General features: G+C 41.4%; 1 protein-coding gene across 1 annotated transcript; it reads right to left on the bottom strand.

Moving 5' to 3' along the window:
* Nucleotides 1-83: 83 nt before the first annotated feature.
* LOC123610429 lies at nt 84-27261 on the bottom strand. Its single transcript, XM_045501016.1, is given in 3 exon segments — nt 84-1926; nt 2134-2264; nt 27097-27261. Coding segments are annotated over 3 exon segments (2124 nt in total). The 3' UTR covers nt 84-98.
* Nucleotides 27262-27501: the final 240 nt, after the last annotated feature.

Here is a 27501-nt window from a genome sequence, read left to right as displayed (position 1 = left end):
CCTGGAGGGCGCCAAGGAGCTCAAGAGAGTATATGGGTTGGGAACAGTTGGGTGTATGTCCGTGACCTCTTATTTACTTCCCAGAGGTCTTGTACCGGTCAATAGTCATTTATGTGAGGCTTTTTGACTAGCAGTAGGGGGGTGTTCCAGGCAGACTGGCAAGGAACGAGTACCCCTAGGCTTCGTAGTCTCCGGATGTGTGACTGGATCCCCTTCCAGGCCTCCTGAGACATGGGGTATTGTTTGATCCTTACCAGACCTTCTCCTGGCTTGAGCTCTACCAGGACCGGGGTCCTGTGAGTGGCTAGTCCTATCCCTCCCATCTCTGCCCAAACCGAGGGGAATTCTTGTAGCCATCTGTCTATATTATCTTCTCTCGGGAGCACCTCCTGGTGGAGGCGGTATTCATCCTCCAGTTTCATGGTCAGGACCTGGATGGGGTGGCCCTTGCCATCGGTGACCTGAGGCCCCCCTTGTCTGAAAGTTATCTGAGCTCCAATCTTGGTCAGTAAGTCCCGTCCTAACAGCGGGTAGGGGCATTCCGGTATTACCATAAAGGAGTGGGATACCCGGCCCGTCCCCAAATCTACCGTTCTTCGGGTAGTCCATGAATACTGGCTCATACCAGTTACCCCTTGTACCCAGGACTTCTTGTTGGCTAGCTTTTCTTGTGGGGTGCAGAGGACTGAATGTTGCACTCCAGTGTCGACGAGGAAGTCAACAGGGGTCCCCTCCACTTTAAGAGTTACCCTGGGCTCGGGGAGAGGGTCTGAACCCCGACTCCCCTAATCACTCAGTTCATCTAGCTCTAAGACTTTTACTCGATCAGTCTTGCTTCCCTTCCTGCTGGCCTTTTTCGGACAATCTCGGGCCCAATGCCCTATCTCCTTGCAGTATGCACACTGATCTTTCTGCAGCCTCTGCTTCCCCCCCTTGGTGGTTCCTTTACCTCCTCTTGAGTCGCCCACCAGCTGCCGGAGACGGCAGTCTCATTCCTCGGGGGAATCAGCAGTGGTAGCTAGTAGTATTCTGGCCAGGTCTCGAGTCTGCTTACTGCTGGCAGCCGCCATGGCGTGAGCCTGCTTGTCCTCAGGAGGCTCCCGGTTATTATATACCTTTTCGGCTACCACCAGTAAGTCCTGCAGACTTTTTTCTCCTAGCCTATCTATTTTCTGTAATTTTTTCCTAATGTCTATGGCTGATTGGTTTACAAAGGCCATGATAACAGCTGCCTTGCTTTCCGGAGCCTCTGGATCCATGGGGGTATAGGTACGGAATGCCTCCATGATCCGTTCTAAAAAGGCAGCTGGAGATTCATCTTTTCCCTGTTGTACATTTCCTACCTTGGCCAAATTGGTTGGCTTTCTAGCAGCCATTCGGAGACCCCCCATTAGAGTCTGGCGGTAGACCTGGAGCCTCTCCTTACCTTCTGCCGTGTTGAAATCCCACTGGGGCCGAGTTAAGGGGAAGGAGGCATCTATCTGAGCCTGGTTGGTGGTGGGATTCCCATCTGCGCCCGGAACTAGTTTTCGGGCCTCATTGAGGATTCTTTCTCTTTCTTCAGTCATGAACAGGACCTGCAAAAGCTGCTGGCAATTGTCCCACGTGGGCTGATGGGTAAAAAGAACAGAGTCTAATAAATCAATAAGCCCTGCCGGTTTCTCGGAAAACTTAGGATTCTGAGCTTTCCAATTGTAGAGGTCACTAGTGGCGAAAGGCCAATAGTGATGGGGCTGATTCCCCTCCGCGTCTGGGAGTCCGGTGGCTCGCAGGGGCAGAATAGTGGAGTCAGCGGCAGAGGCGGATTGCTCCCTCTGAGCCCTTTGTCTGGTAAAGGGCGGCCTTCCCACTGGAGTGTTTCCACCTCCCGCTCTCGGAACAGCATCTGCCTCCCCCAGAGGGGGAGGATGGTGTTTTTCTGGCACCCTAAGGGGGTTATACGGGGGAGGAAAAATTAATTCTTTTTCAGTTCCCCCTTGTAGGACAGGGTAGAGGGGTGCTGAAGGCTGGGTAAGACTTTTCTTGTTCTCCTTCTTCTCTGTCCCCTGTAAAGCAAGAATGGGTTTTGGTTCTGGAGGGTGTGGGGCTAGGAAGAGCTTAAGTCAAGAGGGTGGGCCTTCTACAAGGTCCTGCCAAGTGATAATGTAAGGGAGCCGATCAGGATGGCCCATCTTAGGCCGAGAGATGATACCCCTGACTCGGTGGATGCTGGGAGGTCGAAGGTTCCCTCTGGCGGCCATCCGACATTGAAAGCCGGCCACTCGCTAGAACAAAAAACCCGCCACTGACCCTTTTGGACTTCCACACTGAGGTTGTTAGCTCTTTGGCTGACATCCTTAAAGTGATCAATCATAATGGTTAGAGGGGTAGTCTGAGTCTGTCCCATAACGTCCGTCCAGTAAGTCCACAGAACAAACCAGAGAAACACAGAAACAGACAGAGGGCCCTTAGAAACAGTTTTCTAACTCCATGGAAGCAAAACTGAAAGCTAGATGACGGCCTCACGCCGACTGGCAGGAGTGACCCACATCGTCTCAGACCTTTGAGGGGATTCCACGTCCCTCAGAAGGGAGGATCGGAACATCTTCCAAAACCCCCAGCCCGTGGTCCTCCAGTGCGTGCACTTAGACTGTGCCAGGCACCACCAGAATTTCAGAAATGAGTTCACACAGAAGAGACAGGGAATGAACAGACGCTAACTGTGGCCAATCAGGCTCTCTGGGTCGGGGGTCCCTCTGGGGTCTAGGGGATCCGGGCGAGTCCCCAAATGTTATGCCCAGAATTCGTGATCCCCAAATACCACCAGGGAGCCGAGTCCGATGCAAAAGCAAAGAGATTTTATTCGAGCTAGCTCGAGCTCAATCCCCTACCTGCACCTATGCAGCAGTGAGATACCAGAGAGAGAGAGCGGGTTTCAAAAGCACAAAGGTTTTATAGGGATCTAGGGGCAGTTGGTGGGGAAATGGTCATGGCCTTAGCCGATTGGCTGGGGAAGGGTCGTGGCCTCAGCCGATTGGCTTGCTAGCTGATTGGCTGGGGAAAGGTCAGAGTCCCGTCACGCAGGTTGCCAGGCGTGGTTTGATTGGGAAGTTTGAACGGGGGAGCGGGAAGTTACTCAAGGGGAGGTGGCGTGGTCTGAGGTTTGAGTGGGAACTTCTTTCCGCGGCCATGACGGGGACATAGTCACTCAAGATGGAGGATACAGAACAAGATGGAGTCGGCCGGCCTAGGTCTGCTCCTTATCCTCTGAAACACATAGGCAAGCACTATTTCAGCTTATATTGTTCCATCTACCAGAAAATCTATACCATTCTGTCTTGCAAATGTGACCATGAATATCAAACTGCTTTTTAGAAATGAAATGTATATTTATCTGCTATTTCTGCAAAGCAAACTGTACCACTGGACTTCCTCCCAAACCATCCTTAATATTGTCTTTGTGTGCTGATCTCACATGGACTCCTAATAGCATCTGCTTTCAGACTCCCCATCTTCCAACCTGGTGTCTTTGTGTTGTCTCCTTGTAGTGGCTGAGTTGAATATCATCTTATAGTCACATGTTTTTTTCTCCTTGTCCCTAAAATCCACTCACGTTCCACTCCAGCCTTTCTAATGCACTCAATAATATGTCCTTATATATGTGTTATTCCTTCAATGTACAATGGGAAGTATTCCAATTTACATAAATAAGTGGTTCCACGTTATGGATCTCAGTCTTTCTGTCTACGCAATTCTTTCTTTCTTTCTTTCTTTCTTTCTTTCTTTCTTTCTTTCTTTCTTTCTTTCCTTCTTTCTGGTTCTAATTTTTCTTCTAGTTCTTTAAAAATCTTAATTCCAGTATAGTTAACACAAATGTTGTATTAGTTTCAGGTGTACAGTATAGTGATTCAACAATTCTGTACACCCCCCGCTGCTCATCATGACAAGTGCACTCCTTAATCCCCATCACCTATTTTACCAATCCCCTTACCCACCTCCTCCCTGGTAATCATCATTTTGTTCTCTATAATTATGTTTCTTGGTTTGTCTCTCTCTTTTCCTTTGCTTGTTTGTTTTGTTTCTTAAATTCCACATATGAGTGAAATCATATGGTATTTGTCTTTCTCTGACTATTTCACTTAGCATTATACTCCCTAGCTCCATCCGTATTGTTGCAAAAGGCAAGATTTCATTCTTTAGAATGGTTGGGGAATATCTATATCTATCTATATCTATATGTATATCTATATAATCACATCTTCTTTATCCATTCATCTATTAATGGACACTTGGGCTGCTTCCATATGTTGCCTATTGTAGATAATGCTGCTATAAACATCGTAGTGCGTGTATCCCTTTGAATTAGTATTTTTTTGGTAGTTTTTTTTTGGGGGGGGGGGTGGTAAATATCCAGTAGTGAAATTACTGGATCGTGGGGTAGTTCTATTTTTAATTTTTTGAGGAAACTCCATACTGTTTTCCACAAGGGCTGCACCAGTTTGCATCTCCATCAACAGTGCTTTTTCTCTGTATCCTTGCCAACACTTGCTATTTCTTGTGTTTCTTTACTTTTGCCACTCTGACAGGTGTGGGGTGATAGTACATTGTAGTATTGATTTGCATTTTTTACATTTCCCTGATGATTAGTGATGTTGAACATCTTTTCATGTGTCTGTTGGCCATCTGGATGTATGCACAACTATATATATCTTTTCATGGCATTTAACTGCAGCACGGTGTTCGAGAATATTCATCCACCATGCATTTCTTATCTGATCCCCTAGTGATGGTCACTATATCAGTTAAAGTAATATCAGAAAATGAATCAAACATAACAAATTTGTTATGAGACATATCAAAACACTTATTCCTGACAGCAGGCATCTCTCTTCTAAAGCAGGACTTCAGGGACCCAGACGCCTATCTTATAGCTCTGCCATCTTAAAACCAAGGTTTTCAAGCCTGTCACAGTTTCTGATAATGATAAGGAAGGGGAGAGAGGACTGAAGATTGCACGTGGGAGGATTTTTCTGGGCTGTGTCTATAGTGGTACAGAACACATCAAATCATGTTCCATCAACTGGAGTTTGGTGACAGGCCATACCCAATGCCAGGAAAGATGGAAAGCTATTGTAGAAGGAATTGCTTTTTAAATTGCAGGTTTTAAATTGGTATGTAGACATAAAACTAACTTTTTTCCAATGGTGACCTTGTATCTTGTGACCTTACACATTGACTTGTTAGTTCTAGTAATTGGTATATAGACTCTTTAAAACTTTCTATATAAACAATCATGTCATCTGGGACTAGAGAAAATTTTACTTCTTCCCTGATCTTTTTAAAAAGTTTATTTATTTATTTTTGAGAGTGAGAGAGAGAGAGAGAAAAAAAAAAAAAAAACACAAGCAGGGGAGGGGCAGAGAGAGGGGAAGACACAGAATCCAAAGCAGGCTCCAGGCTCTGAGCTGTCAGTACAGAGCCCAAATGTGGGACTCGAACCCATGAACCATGAGATCATGATCTGAGCTGAAGTTGGACACTTAACCAACTGAGTCACCCAGGCTTCTTCCTCTGATTTTTATGGCTTTCCTTTTTCTTACCTTGTTGCAGTGGCTACAATTTCTAGTACAATGTTGAATAGAAATGGTGAGCATAGATACCTTTGCTTTGTCACTGACTATAGGAGGAAAGCATTCAGCATTTCATCATTTGGTATGATGTTAGCTGTAGGTCTTTTGTTGATGACTTATATCAGATTGAGGAAATTTCCTTTTCTCCTAGTATTTTAAGTGGTTTTTATCCTGAATTGGTGTGGAATTTTGTTAAATGTTTTTCCTGCATGTCTTAAAATCATGTGATTTCCCCCCATTTATTGTGTTAGTATGGAGAAATTTACTGATTGTTTTTCAAACTTTAAACCAATTTTGCCTTCTGTGGATAAAACTCATTTGTCCACAATGTATTGATTTATTAATATTTTTGCTAAGTACTCTTACATGTATGTACATGAGAGGTATTGTTCTACAGTATTCTTGTATTACCTTGGACTGGTATTGGTATTAAGGAAATGCTGCTTTCATAAAATAAATTGGAAAGTGTCTCCTACTCCTTTTTCTGGAAGAGTTTGTATAAGACTGGTGTGTTCTTCTTAAATGATTGATAGAATGTGCTAATGAAACCATCTAGGCCTAGAGTTTTGTTTATGAGAAGGACTTTGATAATAGTCAATATCTTTAATAGGTATAGGTATTTAGATTACTTATTTCCTCTTGTTTCAGCTTTAATAAGTTTGTATTTTTCATGGAATTTGTTCATTTTGTCTAAATTATTTAATGTCATAAAATTGTTCATAATGTTTGCTTCCCTTTTTAATGTCTTTTCATTCCCAATAATGGTAATTTGTGTTCTTTTTATTTTCTTGATTAGTTTAGCTAGAGGCCTATCAATTTTATTAATCTTAGAACCAAGTTCTCATCTTCATAATGTGCTCTTTTTTTGTACTTTCTCTACTTGTCTGTTTCATTGTCTACTAATTTTCTCTATTTCATCAATTCTCTTATTTATATGGTGCTTGCTTTGGGTTTATTTTGCTCCTTTTTTATAGCTATTTAACATGAAACCTTAGATTATTGATTTAAAAACTTTCTTCTCTTCTAAAATAAAAATTTGTAGGTATAATTTTCCTCTGAGACTCTAAGCATGTTTTAGCTGCATCCCACACATTTTTAATATGCTTTATTTTAATTATTATTTTTTTAAAAATTATTTTTTAAGTTTACTTATTTTAAGAGAGAGGGCACGAGTTGGGGGTGGAGGTGGAGAGAGAGAGTATCCTAAGCAAGCTCTGCAGTGTCACTGCATGGAGACTGATGTGGGGTTCAAACTCACAAACCTGAGCCAAAATCAAAAGTCTGATGCTCAAGTGACTGAGTCACCCAGGTGCCCCTGCTTTATTTTAATTATTAATCAGTTCAAAATATTTTATAATTTGATTATATTTTATTTCTACTTTGACTTGTTAGAAGTATGTTTAATTTCCAAATATTTGTAGTTTATTTTTTTCTCGATAACTTTGCATTTTTGATCTCTATATCCATTTGTGTTCAGTACATGATCTAACTTGATCGTACCATATATATTCTGCAGTCATTGGTAAAGTGTTCTACAGCTGTCACTTAGGTCAAGGAGGTCAACAGTATTTTTCAAATCTCTGTCCTTGCTGATTTTTATTTTTTGTCTGTTTTTTTTTAAATCTATAACTGTGAGAGGAATGTTAAATCTACAACTATAATTATGGATTTGTTTTTTTCTTCTTTAGTTCTATCCATTTTTGCTTTATGTGCTTGCAAGTCTATTAGTTGACATATTTAAAATTTGATTGTTTTGTCTTCCTGAAGAATTTATCCTTCTATAATCTGAAATGTCTCTTTATTGATGGCAATTCTTTGTCTGAAAGAGTACCATACACAATCTCAATGTGGCCAATTTAAATTTCTTATGCTTCCTTTTTGCATGGTATATTCTTTTTTATAGGTTTACTTTAACTTGTCTATATCTTTGTATTTAAAATATCTCTTGTGGGGTGCCTGGGTGGCTCACTCGGTTGAGCGTCCAACTTTGGCCCAGGTCATGATCTTGCAGTTTGAGTTTGAGCCCTGCATCAGGCTCTGTGCTGACGGCTTGGAGCCTGGAGCCTGCTTCTGATTCTGTGTCTCCCTGTCTCTCTGCTCCTCCCCTGTTCATGCTCTGTCTCTCTCTCAAAAATAAACATTACAAAAATTTTTAAATATTTCTTGTACACAAAAACACTAATTCGAAGGGATACATGCACCCTGACGTTTCTAGCAGCACTCTCTATAATAGCCAATGTATGCAAAGAGCCCAAGTGTCCATTAATTGATGAATGGATAAAGAAGATGGATATAAATACAAAATGGAATATTGCTCAGCCATAAACAGGAATGAAATCTTGCCATTTGCAGCAACATAGATGGAGCTAGAGAGTATTATGCTAAGCAAAATAAGTCAGAGAACAACAAATACCATATGATTTTACTCATATCTGGAATTAAAGAAACAAAACAAATAAGCAAAGGGGAGACAGAGAGAGAGAACATGAGCGAGAGAGGCAAACCAAGAAATACATGTTAAATTATAGAGAATGAACTGATATTTACCAGAAGGGAGATTGGTGATGGGGATTAAGGAGTGCCCTTGTAATGAGCACTGGGCGACGTATGGAAGTGTTAAATCCATATATTGTACACCTGAAAATAATATTACACTGTACATTCACTAATTGGAATTTAAATAAAAACTTAAAAAAAAATCTCTTGTAGGTAGCATGTTAGGTATGTCTTTTTTTCCCCCTCAAACAGATTGGCAATCTCTGCCTTTTATTTGGACTGTTTAGTCCACTTACATTTAGTGTAATAATGGTTAGATTTAGGTTTGCCATTTTGCTATTTGTGTTCTGTTTGTCTTAATTGTGTTTTGTTCCTCTGTTCTTTCTTTCCTATCTTATTTTGTATTAATTTTTTTTAGAATTCGATTTTTATCTGCTAATATTTATTTTAGTGGTTGTTCTAGGAATTAGAATATATATCCTTAACTTTTCACAGTCTATTTTGAATTAATATCATAATATCTTACCTAAACAATACCTTACAGTCATTTAAGTCATATTATATATATATATATATATATATATATATATATATATATATATATATATATATTACATCCACATATATCATAAGCCCCCCAATTTAGTGTAATAGTTATTGTTTTATACATATTGCCATATACATATTTTTCAAAAATTAGGAAAAACATGCCATTTCATGTTTGCCTATATATTTTCTATTTCTGGTGTTCTTCAATCCTTATTGCAGATCCAAGTTTTCATTTGTTATATTCCTTTAGTGTATACAGCATCCTTTAACTTTTTTTTGTGGAGCAGGCATGCTGGTGATGAATTTTCTTAGGTACTATTTATCTGAAAAGGTCTTTATTTCATCTTTTATTCTTGAAGGATATTTTGGCTGGATGTAGAATTCTGAGTTGACAATTTTCTTTCAGCACTTTTATTTAATTTTAATTTTGAATCGAGGTATAATTGACATTATATAAGTTTTAAGAGCATAACGTGGTGATTTGACTTTTGTATATATTGCAAAATAATCACTACAGTAAGTCTAGTTAACTTAAACATTTTAATTTTTTTCTTGTGATGATAACTTTCGAGATTTACTCTCTTAACTTTCAGATATGTAATACAGTATTATTTTATTTTATTTTTAAATTTTTTTTAATTTTATTTTTTTAAATTTACATCCAAATTAGTTAGCCTATAGTGTAACAATGATTTCAGGAGTAGATTCCTTAATGCCTTTTACCCATTTAGCCCATCCCCCCTCCCACAACCCCTCCAGTAACCCTCTGTTTGTTCTCCATATTTAAGAGTCTCTTATGCTGTAATACAGTATTTTTTTTAATGTTTATTTATTTTGAGAGAGAGAGAGAGAGAGAGAGAGAGAGAGAGAGAGACAGCGCAAGTGGGGGAGGGACAGAAAGAGAGAAGGAGAGAGAATCACAGGCTCTGCTGCTGCAGCACAGGCTTAATCCCATGAACTGCGAGATCATGACCTGAGCCAAGATCAAGAGTCGGATGCTCAACTGACTGAGCCACCCAGGTGCCATTGTAATACAGTATTAACCAAAGTCACCATGCTGTTATTTCATAAGTGAAATAAGTGGAATTTTGTACCTTTTGACCTCCTTCATCCATTTCACCTTCTTCACCCCCAGGCTCTGGTAACCACCAGTCTGTTCTCTTTATCTGTAAGCTGGGTTTTTTTGTTTTTTGTTTTTTGTTTTGTTTTTAGATTCCACATATAAGTGAGATTATATGGTACTTGTCTTTCCCTGACTTATTACACTTAGCATAATGCCCTCAAGGTCACCCATGTTGCACAAACAGCAAGATTTCAGTTTTTCAAAAGCTGAATAATATTCTACAGTGTGGATGTGTATATATATATATATATATATATATATATATATATATACAGTTTCTTTATCATTCACAGTTTCTTTATCCATTCATTTATTGATGGACACTTAAGTTGTTTCCATATTGTGGTATTGTAAATAATGCTACAACAAACATTGACTACATGTATTTTGGGATTAGTGCTTTCATTTTCTTTGGATAAATACCTAAAAGTGTAATTGCTGGATCATATAGTAGTTTTATTTTTAATTTTTTGAGAAAACTCCATACTCTTTTCCATAATGGTTGCACCAATTTACATTCTCACTAACAGTGCACAAGGGTTCCCTTTCCTTCACATCCTCACCAACACTTGTGATTTCTTACATTGTTGATAATATCCATTCTAACAGGTATGAGGTTGAAGATGTCATTACACTGACTTTTTGCCTTCATTGATTTTGATGAAAAAACAACCACAGTTGTTAATTTTGCTCCCTTGTGTGTAAAGTATCCTTTTTGTCAGGCTTCTTTCAAGATTTCTTCTATCTTTAGTTTTCAACAATTAACTATAATGTGCCTACATGTGATTTATTTGTATGCAGTGAATCTGCTTAGACTCACTAAGATTCTTCATTTTCTAAATTCACGTTTCTCACCAAATTTGGAAATTTGGACTAATTCTTCAAATGTTTTTGCCCTTTCTCTGTCTTCTTTCGCTCTGGGACTCCAATTATACCTGTGTTAAAACTTTTGATATTTTACCACAGGTAATTTTATTTTTCTCTGTCAAATCACATATGCTATTAAGCCCACCTAGTGAAATTCAGAACTCTTTTGATAGCCGAATCCTCCTAAAACACTATTCTCTCTGTGTAGATCTTTTAAGAATCTACAGTATACATTTTATTAGTTATAAATTATACCTCAGGAAAGAAATACTACAGTGGCTCCCCACTGCCTACTAAATGCAGGCCAAGTGACTTATCTTTGCCCTCAAAGATTTCTAAAACAGTTATATACATTGTTTGTATATGCAAAAAACTGCTGCATGAATATAAAAGAAACTGCAAACATTCATTTTCTCTAGGGATATGAACTGAGTGGTAAACAAGCATGGGAGGGAAATATTTCAACATTTACCTTAGAAATTTGAACCAGTTTGGAAGTTACTTATTCCAACAATGACAGTATCCAAAAGTATACAATCCTGTTGTCATTTCTGATCTATTGTCTCTCCCATTCCTGGATGGCACATATGCTCCTTTGGTCCAATCATTGTACTGCCCCCTGCCTAGCCTGTGCTCCTTTTCCTTAACATTCACCCAAGGCCTTAACCTGCCTTCAAGACCCAACTGGCTCTGTGTTCATGAAGAATTCTGTACTAGAACTCTGGCAGTTACAGGTTCCAGGCTCTGTCTAAGAAGGGGTGCAGGTGGAGCTGATCTCAGGGATAACTAGACTGAGGGACTTGGATGTCATTGGTACTTCCCAGCATTTGTACCTACCTCTTTTTGCATGCTAATTTTGTTTTCCCAGGCTCCCTATGCAGAAGAAACAAAATCTTCAGGCCAATTTTATTTATAGCCGCATTATCAGAGAGAAAAAAGCATTCCCACGTCAAGTTCAGTAAGAAGAATTCCAAGGAGGATTCAGATCGGCCTGAATTTAGCTGGGGCAAGGACATGTAGCAAATCACCAATCAGCTCAGCCTGTGATTGGCAAACTGATCACACCTATATGCCTGGAAGGACAGTGGGGGTAAGGGTGGGGGTGGGGGGTGGAGAGCAATTCCCCAGAAGGAGAGGAGAGAGGTGCCTACCTTTGACAGAATATCAACATACATACACTGTTTCTTCCTTGGCAACTGCGATGACCACTGCCCTATCTGTGCTTCCCATAGTACTCTTTTACATCATATGTTGGGCTGTTATACAGAACATGCTTGTGTTTTTTAAAGTATGGTATGAGATCATCTTATTTTCTCTAAACTTTAATCTCTGAGAAAACAAGGTTATAAGTGTTAAACACCACAAATCCTGGCACAGATATGAATATGGAGGTTTGCTAGCACTTATATCAAAGCTAAAGTCAGATGCAAGATGCTTTAATGTGTTGTAGTCTGGCTGCCTGAAGAGCTCCCTCTGGGCAAAAGAGCAATCAGAAGGGAAGAGAGTGTTTGGACTAAAGGTCAGGGCAAGCATGATTGGCACTTTCTCACTCTAATACTGGATTAGGCAGCTTTTTCCTGGAGTTAACACCTTTTGTCAATGACAGTTCAGCCTATGTTGAGACCACCTTCTAGCTTTTGCATATATACTGGTATATGACACAGATGTTACACTTTGTTTAATGTTTTATTAATTTTTGAGAGAGAGACAGAGTGTGAGCAGGGGAGGGGCAGTGAGAGGGAGACACACACACACACACACACACACACACACACAGAGTCTGAAGCAGGTTCCAGGCTCTGAGCTTGAACTCATGAACTGTGACATCATGACCTCAGCTGAAGTCAGATGCCTAACCAACTGAGCCATGCAGGTGCCCCAGATGTTACAGTTTAATACTACCATCTTTAATGTCTTCACATCCGTTAATGCTGTTAAGATCACTATTCTTGTCCTTGTACATAAAAGTATTTGCAACAGCTCACTATCACTTAGTGGACTTGAAAAAAATTGTTTGAGAAAAGTTTGTTTTAGACTTACAGAGAAATTCTTTGCTGAAAAAGGCGTTTAGTGACTTCAAATGTCAGTGTTATAGTGTCACTAGGAATGAAGAATAAAATTAATATGAACTTAGGCTTAGAAGAAACTAATGAACTCTCAACTCCTTACTTGATTTATAACTTACTTTGATACTTTATCAATGATAATGTATTTAGAGATATTGTTACATAATCACAGCCAGAATTCCAACCCAACCTTCATTTGCTACTGTTTCACACACTGACGATTTTGATAAAGGGCATTCCCCAGAGGACAATGAGGAAATGTTTTCCAATCTATTTGGAAATAATAAGGTAAGCAGCTCTGGTAACTAAAACTGAAACCTATAAAGATGAGCTTTAGGTTATCAGTGGAATGCATCATTCACATCTTTGCCCAGGTAAATGTCACTGATAAACACAGGTGCTCTGTTCCCTTCAAAGTGGAGAGAGACCCTGTGTCATGTCTTAGTTCGGTAACACCTTTCCTCAAGGAAGTCCACACACAAGGAACAATAGGTCATGGGAGAGCAGTGGGCACCTTAGTGGAGTCTGTGACTTATCCTTCCCAGGCCTCCATACAGATTCTGAAAAAGCTGGGCTGGAGACTGAGGCTCGTACTTGAGGCCTAAATAGGATTTCTTATCCTAAGCCCAAAACCCAGATCTTGGGACCCTATTCCCTGTGCTCAGATGATGGTAACAAACCCAAAGCAACGATACATAGGCTAAAGAGTATATGTGAGGAAAAGTGGCCAAGCCCTGGCAGAATCTGTTTTGCTTCCATGAGTGATGCGGGGCTTGTTCCAGAAACAACATTGAAAATGACAGAACTTGGGCAACCATCTTTCTTAGCAGACATGCACCATGGTACTAACCGTCTGAAAAGCATGACAGGCCATGAGAGAGTACCACTGGAGGGGGATGGGATGCTTTGCACCTCCCATCCCTGTGGCCCAGCATTTGATTCCAGACACAGCTAGAATGCGCAGTTCCCAGGTGTCAGCACCTTCTCCTGGCAGGGCCACACTTGCCCTGGAGCTGCTCTCATATTCGGGAGTAGTGGGGGAGGTGGGAGTTGTAAGAGACTATCCCACACAGTTGCATGTGCAATCTGGATGTGTGGGGTTAGGGCCCTATGGGGCAACTCTTGCCCAGTGGACACTAGCCCATTGTTAATGCTTTTCCTTTTTGTCCCCAAGGTAGACAATTCTGGGGTATATTTTTCCTGGTCTCCTCAGAAGGCTAATCCCCATTGGTCTACAGCAGTGACTGACTGATGATGGCTTTCACTCCTCTTCGTCTCATGCTCCCTTTCTCCTCGCTGCTGATACCTGGGAGGCTTTGACAAACCAACCACCTGCAAGCAAGTTTTGTCTTGGCTCTGTTCCTCAAGGAGCAGCACTGAGGCAGGGGGCCATCTGAGTCACTTTATGCAAAAGTTTGTGTGGAGGGAAAATAGCGATTTTGTACCCTTCTCTAAGTTTCATTAACCAGCAGTAGAGGCTCACCTTTCAGCTAGTCCCTTAGAACCATGGCTCTTCTGTCTCTGCCAGAGCACCCGATTCAGGCCTGTGCTCTATCCTGGAGACAGTTTTCATGGCTGAGACTGAAAGAACAACACACTAAATGTGCACCCTAAGCCACCAGAAATGGAGTATATCCGACAGGGGGAAAGAGTGCATCAGACACGTGCATGGTTCTCTTTTGGGAGACATTTGAGTCTTTCTCTATAGAAGTAACTTTTCTTCCTTTGTCTACTTCTTGGAGGCTGTTGAAAGTCAGGATTTAGTTGCAACTTAGTCAGAAGAGAAAGCGATTTGCAGGAAAGATGAAAACCCAGATTTGGAGCCTCTATAACCACGAAGGACATACAAGTGATAAAGTTTACAGCCACTGCACCAGACCGTACATTTTGCAGCTACTTAAACTACTGCCATGCTGCCATCACCAGCTCCAGAATATTTCCTGCTGCATCCCGGCTGGCATTTCCCCATGGTGCTTTAGCTGGGCCCATAGGCACTGCTTGCCCTGGCAGAGCTATGGAGTCCCAGATAATTGGCTATTGTTTTACAAAAACAAAACAGACATCAGTGTGGGCAGCAAAATGAAAGGGATCCACGTGGCCACATCTAAACATGCTATTTAATGTTACCACATGGTTTCTAACTAGGTTTGGTGAGCCTGCAGATGCCATGTCCCCTCATTTAATCAAAAGTTCCATTTTAACCTCTACATTGGGGTTCTTGTCTTTAGAATAAGCCTACTGTCCTGTAGACATAAACACCTTTAAGTGGCAAGAGGCCTGGGATTAGGAGGCTAGACGAGGCTTCTGAAAACACATTCCAGATGTGTTTGTCTGGCCATGGAGCCACTTCTGGAAACCCCCTTTCGGTTATAACCGAAAGTAGGATGTGAGATGGCCCATGGTCTTTGTTGACAGTGTGGCTAAGCTGCCTACTAACCAAATTCCATCTTCCACCCTTTAAAGTGCCTGTGGCAACTTTAAAGAAACATGTGCAGACACCACACTGGAGGCTGAAGGAAATGTACTAGCTGTTTTAGAGAATCAAACTTCCAAAGCCTCAAGACCCTATGCTTACACTAGTGATATGAAAACTTTCTGTCGTTAAGCACAAGACCGACATTAATTTTTCTCAAATCTTTTACAATGATTCTAATTCTGGGTGGAACAAGGTTCTGACATGGCCAATGTGTACAAATCACAGTTTGGATTCCATGGGAAGCAGATGGAGTTAGGAATGCAAATGGTTTCGGGAATTCCCCTTCCTTGAGAGATCAGAGTCATGTTTAGCTCTGCTGGGATTGACCTTCTCCAAAAGCTGTGTCCAGCTCCATCCCTGGGCCCTGAAGCAGCTTTGCCTGTGCCCAGAGTGTCCTCAAGCTTCTCATGAGCTACTCTCATTGTTCCTTATGCCCCTACCTACAGGTGTTCAAATCCATCCAAGGGGCCAAGAGAAGAGCTGTCTTCATTCTACCCCTAGTTCCTGCCCTGCTCAGCTTTCTTTCCACTCCTCCTTTGCCTGTCCAAATCTCCCCCTTCCTACAGTTAGGAAGAAAGAGTCCTACATGCTAAGAGAGATTGAAGGTAACAGAGATGCTTAGCCTCTGGCCACCAGTCCAGCTCGGCCCACCCAAATACCCAGTGATAAAGACCACTGGTCATTCACTTCAACATTTTCTTAACATTTGACGGAGACTGCTTATCATGAGTTGACCTTCCCCTGATACTACAAGCTCACATTCAGTTCTTCTCTGCTTTCTAGATTCTAGATAAAAGAGTTTAAAATCAAACTCAGTCCTTTGTGAATGGATACCTTGTCACAGGTTAAAGGAAGAATCACAAGGGTGAGGGGATATGAATGACCCTTCTCGAGAAAGAGCCCTGTAATAATTTAGAGGATCTGAAGTGAGTTAATTTAGGATTGTAAATGTTTTGGTGGGAATAGTTAGCAGTGGAGCTTCCTATAACCAACTCTGTAGGGAAGTCACTGGCATCATTCTGAAAGCAACCTCCTGTGGGTGTCCATGGGCAAAGACTTGGTACTGGAAGAAAGACTTCGGGAACCTCCCTAGAGAGGGCTAGATTCCAGGCCTTTCCAGCCCAGGCTGTCTCCTGGGTTCTGGGGTATCCAGTTTACAACAATCAGCTTCATAGACCATGGAGAAAAAATGTCAGGCACATCAGAGATGAAGCACTGGGTTAACCCTTCCATGTTCCAGTTTATAACCACTTCTGGCTTGTCATGGGTGATTAATGGCTACTTTGAAAATCAGCAAGTGCTGAAATACTCAATTCCCAAATGACAAGGGGGCAGATGCTAAGGCTCTAGGCACTAAAAAAACAGCAAATGTTCCCCTTCTGTGTAAAAAAAAATGAGTGGGAGGAAAGAAGTGACTTGCAAAGATTTGCTGCTCTTGAAAATTAGTCTTTACCTTAAATCACCCAATGCAAGTGACTATACTGCCCAGCCTGTGGGGCTTTGGCTTGAAGCTTTCAGAACACGTAGCAACTAACTCTTTAGTTTCTCAACTGCTGTAAAAACATGATGGCAAACTTCCTTCTGCTGACATGTAACTTCTGTAAAAGATTTGTCCTGTAACATCCAGAAGTGCCTACTGCTTAGCATGGCTTAGCATCCATTCCTGACTGTCTACCTGAATCCTCTCTCTTGACTAAGCTCAAGGTCATGATCCATCCATGACTATCCAGCTCGTCCATTTCTTTCTCCTGGATCCATTCCTCGAGCAGAAGTTTGGTGGCACCATATTAGCAGAGAAAGGACAACACTTCTGCATTTTGCTGCTGGCTAATCATCTAATTCCCATTTCTTAGGTTCAACATCTAATATATCTTTTGAGGTGAGAATGTATTAGTTGGCTATTGCTGTGTAACAAATTACCCCCAAAATTAACAGGGAAAAACACCAAACATTTATTATCTCAGCGTTTTTAAGGGTCAGGAATTCGGGAGCAACTTAGCTAGGGGGTTCTGGTTCAGGGTCTCTCGTGGGGTTGCAGTCATCTCAAGGCTTGATTAAGGATGGAGATTCTGCTTCCAAGTTCACTCACATAAGTAGCGGTTGGTCTCAGCACCCCACTGGCTCTTCTCCAGAGGCTTCAGTTCTTTACCATGTGAGCTTCTCCTAAGCTGTTTACAATATGGAAACTTGCTTCTCCCAGAGAGTGATGTGAGAAAGAGAGAGAGAGAGAGAAAGAGAGAGAGAGAGAGAGAGAGAGAGAGAGAGATTATACAAGAGTGAACTAGAAGTTGCAGTCTTTTTATAACCTAGTCCTGGAAATGGCATGCCATCACTTCTACTGTCTGCTGTTGGCTAGATATAGACCAAACTTGGTACAATGTGGAAGGGGACTACACAAGAGTGTGAATACCAGGGTGTGGAGATCATTAGTGGCCATCTTGAAGATTGCCTCTGACCATTGGCAGAGGAGCTAAGACTCAAGTTCAGACCCTGCTCCTGACCTATCCACCTTCACCTCAACCCCTCTGTAAGGGAGCCAGTTTGAATCTCAGTCTACAAACTCAGATATATGAAAAATAAAGCAACTTTTATTTTGAGCTTCCATTTCACTGAATCCTCAGAAACTTTAACTTCACACTTTTTCAGGGGAGCCAATGTATGGGGAGGGACCTCCCTGGTTTTGAAGTGTTTGTAAACAGATGCTCATATGTGGTAAAGTGGGTACCCATTTTCCTGGGGACTCTCTACAACTTCCAGACTGTAGCTGGGAATTGATCTGGGCAGCCATGTATAAACTTATCTGCCTGGTTGTACCACATCCCTTATCTTTCTTCGGTCTGGCTGCTTCCCAGATGGTTCTTCTTCATAAATGGGGAGCAGGTTGCTTCTGCCATTTGGATTCCTCAGCCTCTCTGCTTGCTTTCACTTCCACAGCCAAGGGAACGCTCTTTCTAGGCTATTCACTTCCTTTCATGACTACCTTTCTTGAGAATTATACTGTAGACTCAGGGGGTTCTGGAAACAAGCTCTGCAGTACAGGCTACTTGTGACTTCTGCCCTGAGGCAGTGAGCCCAGGACTGCCTATGCTTTTGAAAGGTAAAAACATGGGAAGTAAAAGGAAAGGCTAAATATTCTGCTGCACTAGCATGTTCACTATACTTCAGTTCACTAGGCTCTGCATTGTCCGTCTCATCTCCATACTTTTGCTGGTTGCTGGTGGTCCTGAAGTTTTGTAGGCACACACACACCCCTGTCTGCAACTCCAAGTCAGTTCTTCAGGCACTGTCTTAAGACTTGTCTCCTGTCTGATACCTTTCCTGACCTCAAGTCCAGGGGTCACCACTCTTTATTCTGCATTTTATAGGGCTCTGTTGGTCTCATTCCTAATTCACTGCAACCTTCTCTGTGTCCATTCAGATCTCACAAATAGTCTGTTTGCTGCATCTGTCCAAAAGATGTGGTTTGACTCATGCCACTTTTTGTTTTCAATTTGAATTGGTTGTCAACATTTAAAAACAGGCATTTCTCATAAATTTGGGTTTCTGGCTTGCACTGAAAAATCCTATCTGGTAGCACCAAACTCACATTCCCATGGAATGATAATTGGCTGATGCTGAGCAGCAGCTGCCCCCTTTAGATGAGATCTGCTCTCTCCAGTCTACACTTGCCCCCTTTACCCCTTCTTATCACCTGCTAGGCCTGCGTCTGACTCATGCTCTGGTCTGTTGTGTAGTTACCTAACATCTCATATACGCTGATTATTTGAGATGTTTTTCTTTTCCATTTAATTGCCCAGCACATTGGGCTGAACTATGTACAAGTTAGAACCACGCTATCTACATATTAGAAGTTATGAAGGTCCTTAGTAAACAATAGGCCCTGGCAACTGATTTTGCCTAGAATCCAAGGCCCAAGTAAGCAAAGCTTTCTGTGTGGTAGACAGAAACTCCCAATTTATTATTAGTTTATAGCTAATAATTCCAAGCATCAATTTCCCTGGTTAGTCTGTCTTGATATATACATTTAGTAATTTATTTGCAGTAGGGGCTGAAGAAGAGTGTAATAATGGAAATGCTTGATCTTTCTAATAGAAGTTTAATTTACTCTCTGAGTCTGGCTTGGAGAATTGAGTGCTAAGACACTGAGGCAGGAGTATGTGTAAGGGGGAGTGGCTGGGGTAAAGTAAGTGAAGGGGAAAGTAGGAATCAATGAGGTCAGAGAGCATAGGAGGCTGAGTATGACCGCAGGTGATAGGAAGTGGTCAGATTCTGGGGTTGCCATGGGTTCTGGCATTTGCATTGGTTCAATCTAAATGAGGTCCCCAATCCATTCTGTACAATGGGGCTGAACAGGGCTCAAAGCCCACCTTTGAGAATACTCCCAGGAGCAGGTGTAAACACACCTTTCATTTTCTATACTTCCTGTCACCCTCTTGCAGGTTTAGTGACCTGAGGCCTCAAGAAGCTAGGCAACTAGCCCTAGGTCAGAGTCAGCAATGCCTTGGTCTGGGCCTTAGCATCCAAAATGCAGAACTTGAGGACTCTTCTGAGATGACCTTTGCCCCAGAGGCTGCGCAGCTTTGCCATAGAAGTGTGGGACCTCTGGGAGTCGGGGGGGCCTTTCCCTCTCTTGCTGGCTATTCATAGCAACCTGGCACTTCTATGACAACCCATTGTCTTGACTCAAGCCCTAAATTTCCTTCTGCCCAGTTCTTTCCATGCCTTCTGGCTTCTGCTTGTGACATTAACATATCTAGAAGGGCTCCAGTACAGAGCCAGTTTGACTTTGGAGGCTGTTTTGCAAAATTAAGAGCCTGCTTTGACATGGCTTCAAGGAGCACCCCAGGAGCTTCAGCAGCAGCAGTTGCTTCATTCAATCCTGGGAGACAACAAATGCTCCAAATAGGGCCACGCATGCCTAGCATTGCACAGCCACCCAGCAAGCAGCCATTTAATCTCAATTGCTCCCCACAGCGGAGCAATTAAAGAGGACGCCAGCAGGGCAGGGATCACTGGAGAATCTTTTGAGGGAAGGAGACCCCAGGGCTGCTTTGCCAAAGGCTCTCCCCCTCCATTCACACACTGTGCAAGAATGCAAACCATGGGGCTGCCAGTTGGATGGAGGGCTGCCCCAGAAACGGGAGCCGAGATTCAGTACAGATGGCAGAAAGAGTAGCAGCAACACAGAATAGTATCCCCAGGGCTCGAAACTTCCAAAATGAGATTTACAGTTCTGGCCCGCCCTCTTTCAGGAGGAAACACCTGCTCCAGCAGCTTTGGGAACGGCCTCTTATTATCAACTTCTGTGCAGGGATCAGATTTTTGCAACTAAATAGTTCCTGGTGTGAAATAAAAGCTATTTTGAGGTGGGAGGAGTTCTCAACCTTTTTGTCTTTGCATTTTGTGTCCTGATTAATTTCTCTTTATTGCTTCACTTCCAACCCTTTCACAATTCTTCCTTCTCTAGCTTCTTTTCTACCCTACTCTCCTCTCCCAGTTTTCACAGCCTGCGCTTTGGGGACCAAGCCAGGGCTTACTGGTGGTTCCCAGCCCTACCTGCCCATCAGAATCACCTGGGCTCCCAAGTAGTTATGGCTGGGCCACTGTCCAGAGCACTTAAGTCAGAATCTCTAGGGGGAGGGCCTTGGCATAGAAATGCAGGTTTCCTGGCTGATTCTAATGTGTGCCAAAGTTCAGAACCACTGGCTAGACCAATGATGCTAAGAAATAAGACAGATTTGACTGTTCTGATTTGCTGAGGTTAGCTTAATGCCTATACACAAGTTTCTAGAAAGGTGATCTGGGAGGAGTCAATTTATTTTTTCATAGTGCTTTTCCTATCATACAAATGATACATGTTCGTTGAGGAAGATGTAGAAAATTCAGAAATGAAAAAACAACTATAATCTAGCCACACAGACCACCATTGATATTTTTATGTATATTTTAGTGTACATTTATTTCTTTTACCCTTATTTTTATGCACGTATACAGAGAGTTCTTGAATAAAAATGGGATATGTGGCTGCATAGCTCTCTTAATATCACAAACCTCTCCCATGTGAGCAAATATATTATAGAAAACGATTTTAATTGAAGACATAGCATTGTTTCACTACTTTCCTGTTGATTTGGGGCTACTGTTTTTTCTGTTATGATGTACACCATGATTGTCCACTCTTATAGCTAAATCTTTGCCCAAGGCTGTAGTATTGGTCTGGACTTTTCTCTATACTCATTCACTGGGTCATATTGTCTAGTTACATGCCTTTACTTACACACAAAAGTACTAATGCTCCAAAGTTCATATGTATTTCAAGGCACTCTTGCTCAAAAAGAGCTCTTGTTATTTTTTTATTATTTTTTTAATGTGTATTTTTGAGAGAGAGAGAGACAGACAGAGCGTCAGTGGGGGTGGGGAGCAGAGAGAGAGGGAGACAGAATCTGAAGCAGACTCGAGGCTCCAAGCTGTCAGCACAGAGCCTGACACTGGGCTTGAACCCATGAACTGAGAGATTATGACCTGAGTCCAAGTTGGATGCTTAACCGACTGAGCCACCCAGGGGCCCCTCAAAAGGAGCTCTTACAATGCCCCTCTGATTGCCCAAATCTTGTTGCCTAGCTTCCTACTTCTTGTATGTTTAGTTTTTCTTCAAGCCAAAAAACCTAGACCTCAGCCTCAGTTCTTCCTTTCCTTCCACCACAGAACCTCTCCCCACCAATCTATTGGTAAGACATGTTGAACTCCATACGGTCTTCTTAAAAACTTTTTTAATGTTTATTTTTTGAAAGAGAGAGAGAGAGAGAGAGAGAGAGAGAGAGAGAGAGAGACAGAATCCAAAGCAGGCTCCAGGTTCTGAGCTGTCAGCACAGAGCCCAACATGTGGCCCAAACTCATGATCAGTGGGATCATGACCTGCGCCAAAGTTGGCTGCTTAACTGACTGAGCCACCCAGGTGCCCCTGAACTCCATATGGTATTAAATCTATCTATGTCTTTCCATATTCCTATCACCTTCTGATCAAGCCATCCTTACCTCTCACTTGGACTAAGGTTCCTGCTTACCTTGCTAATCTCTGCATTCTACTTCTCCCTTTGATGATAGGCTTCAGCCACACTGTACCTTTCCTATTATTAATCAGGTTGATGCTTTTTCCATCTTAGGACTTTGATACTTGAAGTGCAGTATCTACCTGGTGCCAGGGGAACCATGCACACATGCACTTTATGCTTCTTGTTTCATGAATAACAAAGCCTTTTGATCCAGGAATTTCATATCTCCTACCATAACAACACAGCAGGGTAAATTTTTCAGCTTGCAAGTAGGGCAAAATCTCAGATCCTTATAGTTATTGACACTATTCCAGTGTGCTTGAGAAGAAAACCCACCTCAGGGGAGAGCAAATGTGCTTGGCTGCTTAATGAATATACTGCTATTGGGTAGACATGGCAATTCAGTTCCCATATACATAGTCCACCCCTTTCCCCATCATACACACTTTTAACTGAATATTAAACAGTACTGCATCATGGGAAGGCTAAATGGAAGAAGCAGGGCTGATAATCTCTCCACTCTCATCTTAGTAGTCCTAGTTGGTCTACAAGTAAAGCAGGTGGTTCCTGAAGAGTACATGTTGGCTATCATGGCTTTTCAGCAAGCTAGAGACATAGTAAAAGGTGTTTAGGAAATCCAACACGTTAAGCATTTTACAGATTTAATTAATGTTTACCTTTCTATGTGAATTTTGGAAGGAGGCCAGGCAAAATTTGTTTTCTTACAGAAGGAATGCAATATGCATTCACTCTTTCTGCAAGAGTAACTGAAGACTCCAGTATATGCACACAACCATCAAAACTATGTTTTTTCACACTGATGATATTATGTGGTCTCCTTTTCAGAAGAAGCAACCAGGGAAAATTGGGGAACTCCAGCAGCACATACAGCATGGCTAAAGATGTATGGCCCATCTAATTCACTGGCTAAAATGCATGGTCCAATCAGTTCAATTCTTGTGAATAACTTGGGCCAAGATCATAGAGACAAAAGATCATGGAGACTTAGTTGCCCAGGATACTATTTCATTATCTTGGAACTTAACTGTGATTTTTCCAAAGGCAACGAGGCGAAGCTAATGGCTTCACCTCATGTCTAAACCAGGACTGCCTCTAAATGCTACCCAGCTGCCTGTTGGTATAGTTCCCTTATTCTTTGCTTTCCTAATTTGATTTCTTCTCCCTTCTAAAAATGGACAAAAGGGGAAATTATGGCAAGGCTAATCCTGCTATCTATGCTGTGGGTGAGCTATATGGCTGAATCCAGAGATTCAGGTTCATTATCTGGCTTGAGACAGATAATGAATGGACTAGGGGGAAATTGTGGTAGATGGAAATGGAGCACACAAATGGATAATGATGCTGTAAATGATAATGTCATATTTTCCCAAGACTGCATCTTGGAGCAAGAGAAAAATTCTCTTAAATGTTTGTTGTGCCAAACCATGGTAGATGTGGAACAAACTTCTGGATTTGCTTTCTCTTCAGAATGAGATTTGGACTGAAGCCAGAATATAAGCTTTAGGATTCTACTTGGTTTGTTTAGAAAAATGACATCACTCAGTACCCCCTAATGATCAACCTGAATAATAGCAGGCTTGATTTGGGTGATTTTTATTTAATTTTGTTTGTTTTGGTCATATTTATAATATTGGTTCTTTTTTAGCCTTGAGAGAAATCCTATCTTTGACTTTTTTTTAAGTTTATTTTTATTTTTATTTTTGAGAGAGATAGAGAGCAGGAGGGAGAGAGGCAGAGAGAAAGGGAGACAGAATCCCAAGCAGGCTCCACACTGTCAGTACAGAGCCCTAGATGGGGCTCAAACTCAAGAACTGTGAGATCATGACCTGAGCTGAAGTCAAGATTTGGACCACCCAAGTACTCCCAGAAATCCTATCTCTGAACTGAGGTGGACACATTATCGTATTTTGCCTGGAAGTTGGTAGTATTGTTGTGAGTCAGGATGGCATCTCTTTAAGGGCATAAAAAGAGCTGCATCTTGCTGCTTACACAGTATCTCAGAATATGCTTTGCCTTTTGACTATGCCAGATGTGAATGTGACTGAAAATTATACAAGCAAGCATTCATGGAATCAGAGTGGTGTTCAAGAGGGTGACTATCTGTGTGATGTGGTGGCTGTGTGCCATTGATTCCCTTGGAATTTGAAAAGGCAAAGGCTGGTGCTGCAGAGTGGAACCTAGATGCCTGGCTTAGTGAAAACTTGTTTTCTGGTAGCTAGAATATGGTCATGCCTCAGACAAGATGGAACCCAGAATTTACTGAACAATGGCCTATAGTGACCACCTTGGTTAAAGGAAATAAGTGGTCTCTGAGAAAAATGTGTTTTTGCTTGGAAAGTTGGAAAATTGACACCATAATATTAACTGATATATGATGTATTAAGCATTATTTTAATCTCTATTATAATTACAGAGTATAATCAAATATTTTTAGCTTCACATATAGAGCTAAATAAAAATCAAGGCAATGTAGAAGATGATATCTAGGATGAATAGATAGATGCTTTGGAGAGTTGACTTAACATCCCCAATTTATGTAATTTCCATGGAAACATGCCAGAGGACACAATGGAGTTGAATGCTTTTATCAACACCTATAGAAAAGGGGCAAACAATGCAGGGAAGGAAGGAAAATGGAAGAGGGAGGTAAAGGAATATATATCAGAAAACTTGTGAATGGAGCAGAGTCTTGTTAACTTGTTTTGCAAAGAGAATGCCAAAAATTGCAACTCCTCGTTGGAGGACAGGAGTCTTGGTGATTGCCTATATTGTCGTATATTTTTTTGTACAAACATTATAGAAGTCGCTGTACTAACAATAAGAAAATGCCTGAGGCGCCTGGGTGGCTCAGTCAGTTGGGTGTCCGACTTCAGCTCAGATCATGGTCTCGCCGTCCCTGGGTTTGAGCCCCATATCAGGCTCTGTGCTGATGGCTTGGAGCCTGGAGCCTGCTTTGGATTCTGTGTTTCCCTGTCTCTGCTCCTCCCCTGCTTGCACTCTGTCTCTTTCTCTCTCTCAAAAATAAATAAACATTAAAAAAATTAAAAAAAAGAAGATGCCTAAAATGTGTATCAAAGAAGTTTTAATGGGGATCAGGAGGTGAACTGAAGGAAAAGGTTAACAGCTGTTTCCGTAGTTTTTCCTCTAGGCTTAGGGATATCTGAGGATTTGAATCCTTGGTCTTTTCTCTTTGCAATATTAAACCCAAGGAATTTTTGGGATGATATGCTACTGATTAAATAGAATCTGGTTGGAGATTATGTCCAGGCGCTTAGTCTGTGCATAACACTGTCAAAATTCGTTCTTTAGCAAGGAGTAATTGACATTGATGAGACGAAGCTGCCCTGAAGAATGAAGGGGTAGTCATATGCCTAAGGGGCCCCATGACCAGCTGGCATAAAGCTGAGGAGGGCTCAGAGCTGATGGTTCCCTGAGCTGGGGTCATCTCCACTCAGTTTTGTCTCTTGTTAATACACATGGCTCACATTCAGAATGTTTGTGCCTAAGAGTGATGTATGCCAGGATATTATGTGTCCTCTATCCATTAGTAAAACTAAATAAATTTGGTGCTAAGAGGAGCCTATTGAGTTTCAAGAGTCTGATTGTCTAACTGAACTAAGTTTACTGTGAAAAGTAGAGCGGGGTGGACATTGCAATTACCTTAACCACTGTATATTTTAAATTGTTTTATTCTCTCAGTCATAGATTTAAATCACAGCTAGAACAGAGAGAAAGAGGGAGAGAGAGAGAATCCCAAGCAGGTTCTGTGCTGTTAGCACAGAGCCCAACCTGGGACTTCATCTCAAAAACTGTGAGATCATGACCTGAGCTGCAATTAAGAGTTGGACACTCGATGGAGCCACACAGGTGCCCCTACATGAACATTTGAGGGAAGGTAGGAAACATGAGGAACATTGATTTTGTAATATATGTTTCAGAAGATAAATGATAATTCTTCAAATTTGCCTCAAGATGTTCTTCTTAGATCTGTAAGTTGCATTTATCTGATCGAGATCTTTATACAGGAGATCAACATGTCTCTCTTCCTTAAGCAACCAGTGCTAAGAGAAAATGTAGTGAAAATTACCTCAATTTGGCTTTCTATTTATTGTGAATAAATACCATCCACATCTGTAATGTGTTATTTGTAGAGAAATGCTTACAAATAGCCTAAAAGTTTCTAAGTTTGTCATTTAACAGAAAATCATAAAGATTATAAAAAGAAGCCATTTGATTTTATCTCAAAATACAAGAATTTTAAACATCTTAATATATTAATATATAATATATCTATTTGTCACTAATCAAGACTATCCAAAAGCACTTAAAGCATTGAACATAATTTATGAAACATTTTGGTACAGTGAAAGTGATTTCAGTCAAGGACCAGCTCTGTTAGCTCAGTTGTCACCTGAACTACTCTATCTAATGTCTTCTCCTGGCTCTTCCCTTTGGGTACCTTACACCCTAAATCAGGGTTTTTCATTGTATTATCCTTTTTTTTTTAAATCCTGCCATGTTCCCTAGAATGTAAGCTCCACATGGGCAGTCTCTTTGCCGTCTTTTTTTAAACCAGTGTACCACACCCCACCCCACCCCCACCTCGGGACCTAAGAACATTGCTTGGGACGTGATAGCCATTCAATTTGAATACACCAAATATATGTTGATTTTACCTCAGGTATAAAAGGTAGTTATTTGGTGACAATTGATGAAAATGGAGTATTTTCTTCTAACATGGTATTTTGACAAAATGCACAAATGCCAAGTATTTAAATAGTCAGAGAGGATATAACTCTAACTTTGCAGTTATAGACCAGAGAGTATATAACTCTACCCTTGCAGTTAGAGACCACTGGTGGTTCTGTTTCAGTGATTCAAATATATACTGAATTTTAAAGCCAAAGGTGGTGACTGTTGAAATGCCCTGATCAGATCTCCAGCCAAGGGCAATGTAGGTGACTGACAGCTCTAGCTGCTGCTCTTCTGGATTCCCCACCATGTTTGCATTGAAATTACGGTTTACCTGGGCTATTACCAACCAATGACCATGTACGGTGGGCATCCAGTGAAATATTGAATCCCTATAACTAATAGCTTTTGCTTGAAGACTCCCCATTGGCTAGGTTAAAACTTTTTTGGAACTATACTGCAATCTTGGACTTTTCCCACCTTACTCTCCTCTCCGCCTTCTGTCTTTCTGGGAGGTTCGGCCAAAGTGAGACATTGGCCGAAGATTGGG

Source organism: Leopardus geoffroyi, chromosome C2 (assembly GCF_018350155.1).
Source record: "Leopardus geoffroyi isolate Oge1 chromosome C2, O.geoffroyi_Oge1_pat1.0, whole genome shotgun sequence".
Classification (NCBI taxonomy): Eukaryota; Metazoa; Chordata; class Mammalia; order Carnivora; family Felidae; genus Leopardus; species Leopardus geoffroyi.
The sequence above is the reverse complement of the archived record's forward strand: the minus strand, read 5'-3'. Positions and strand labels throughout refer to the sequence as shown.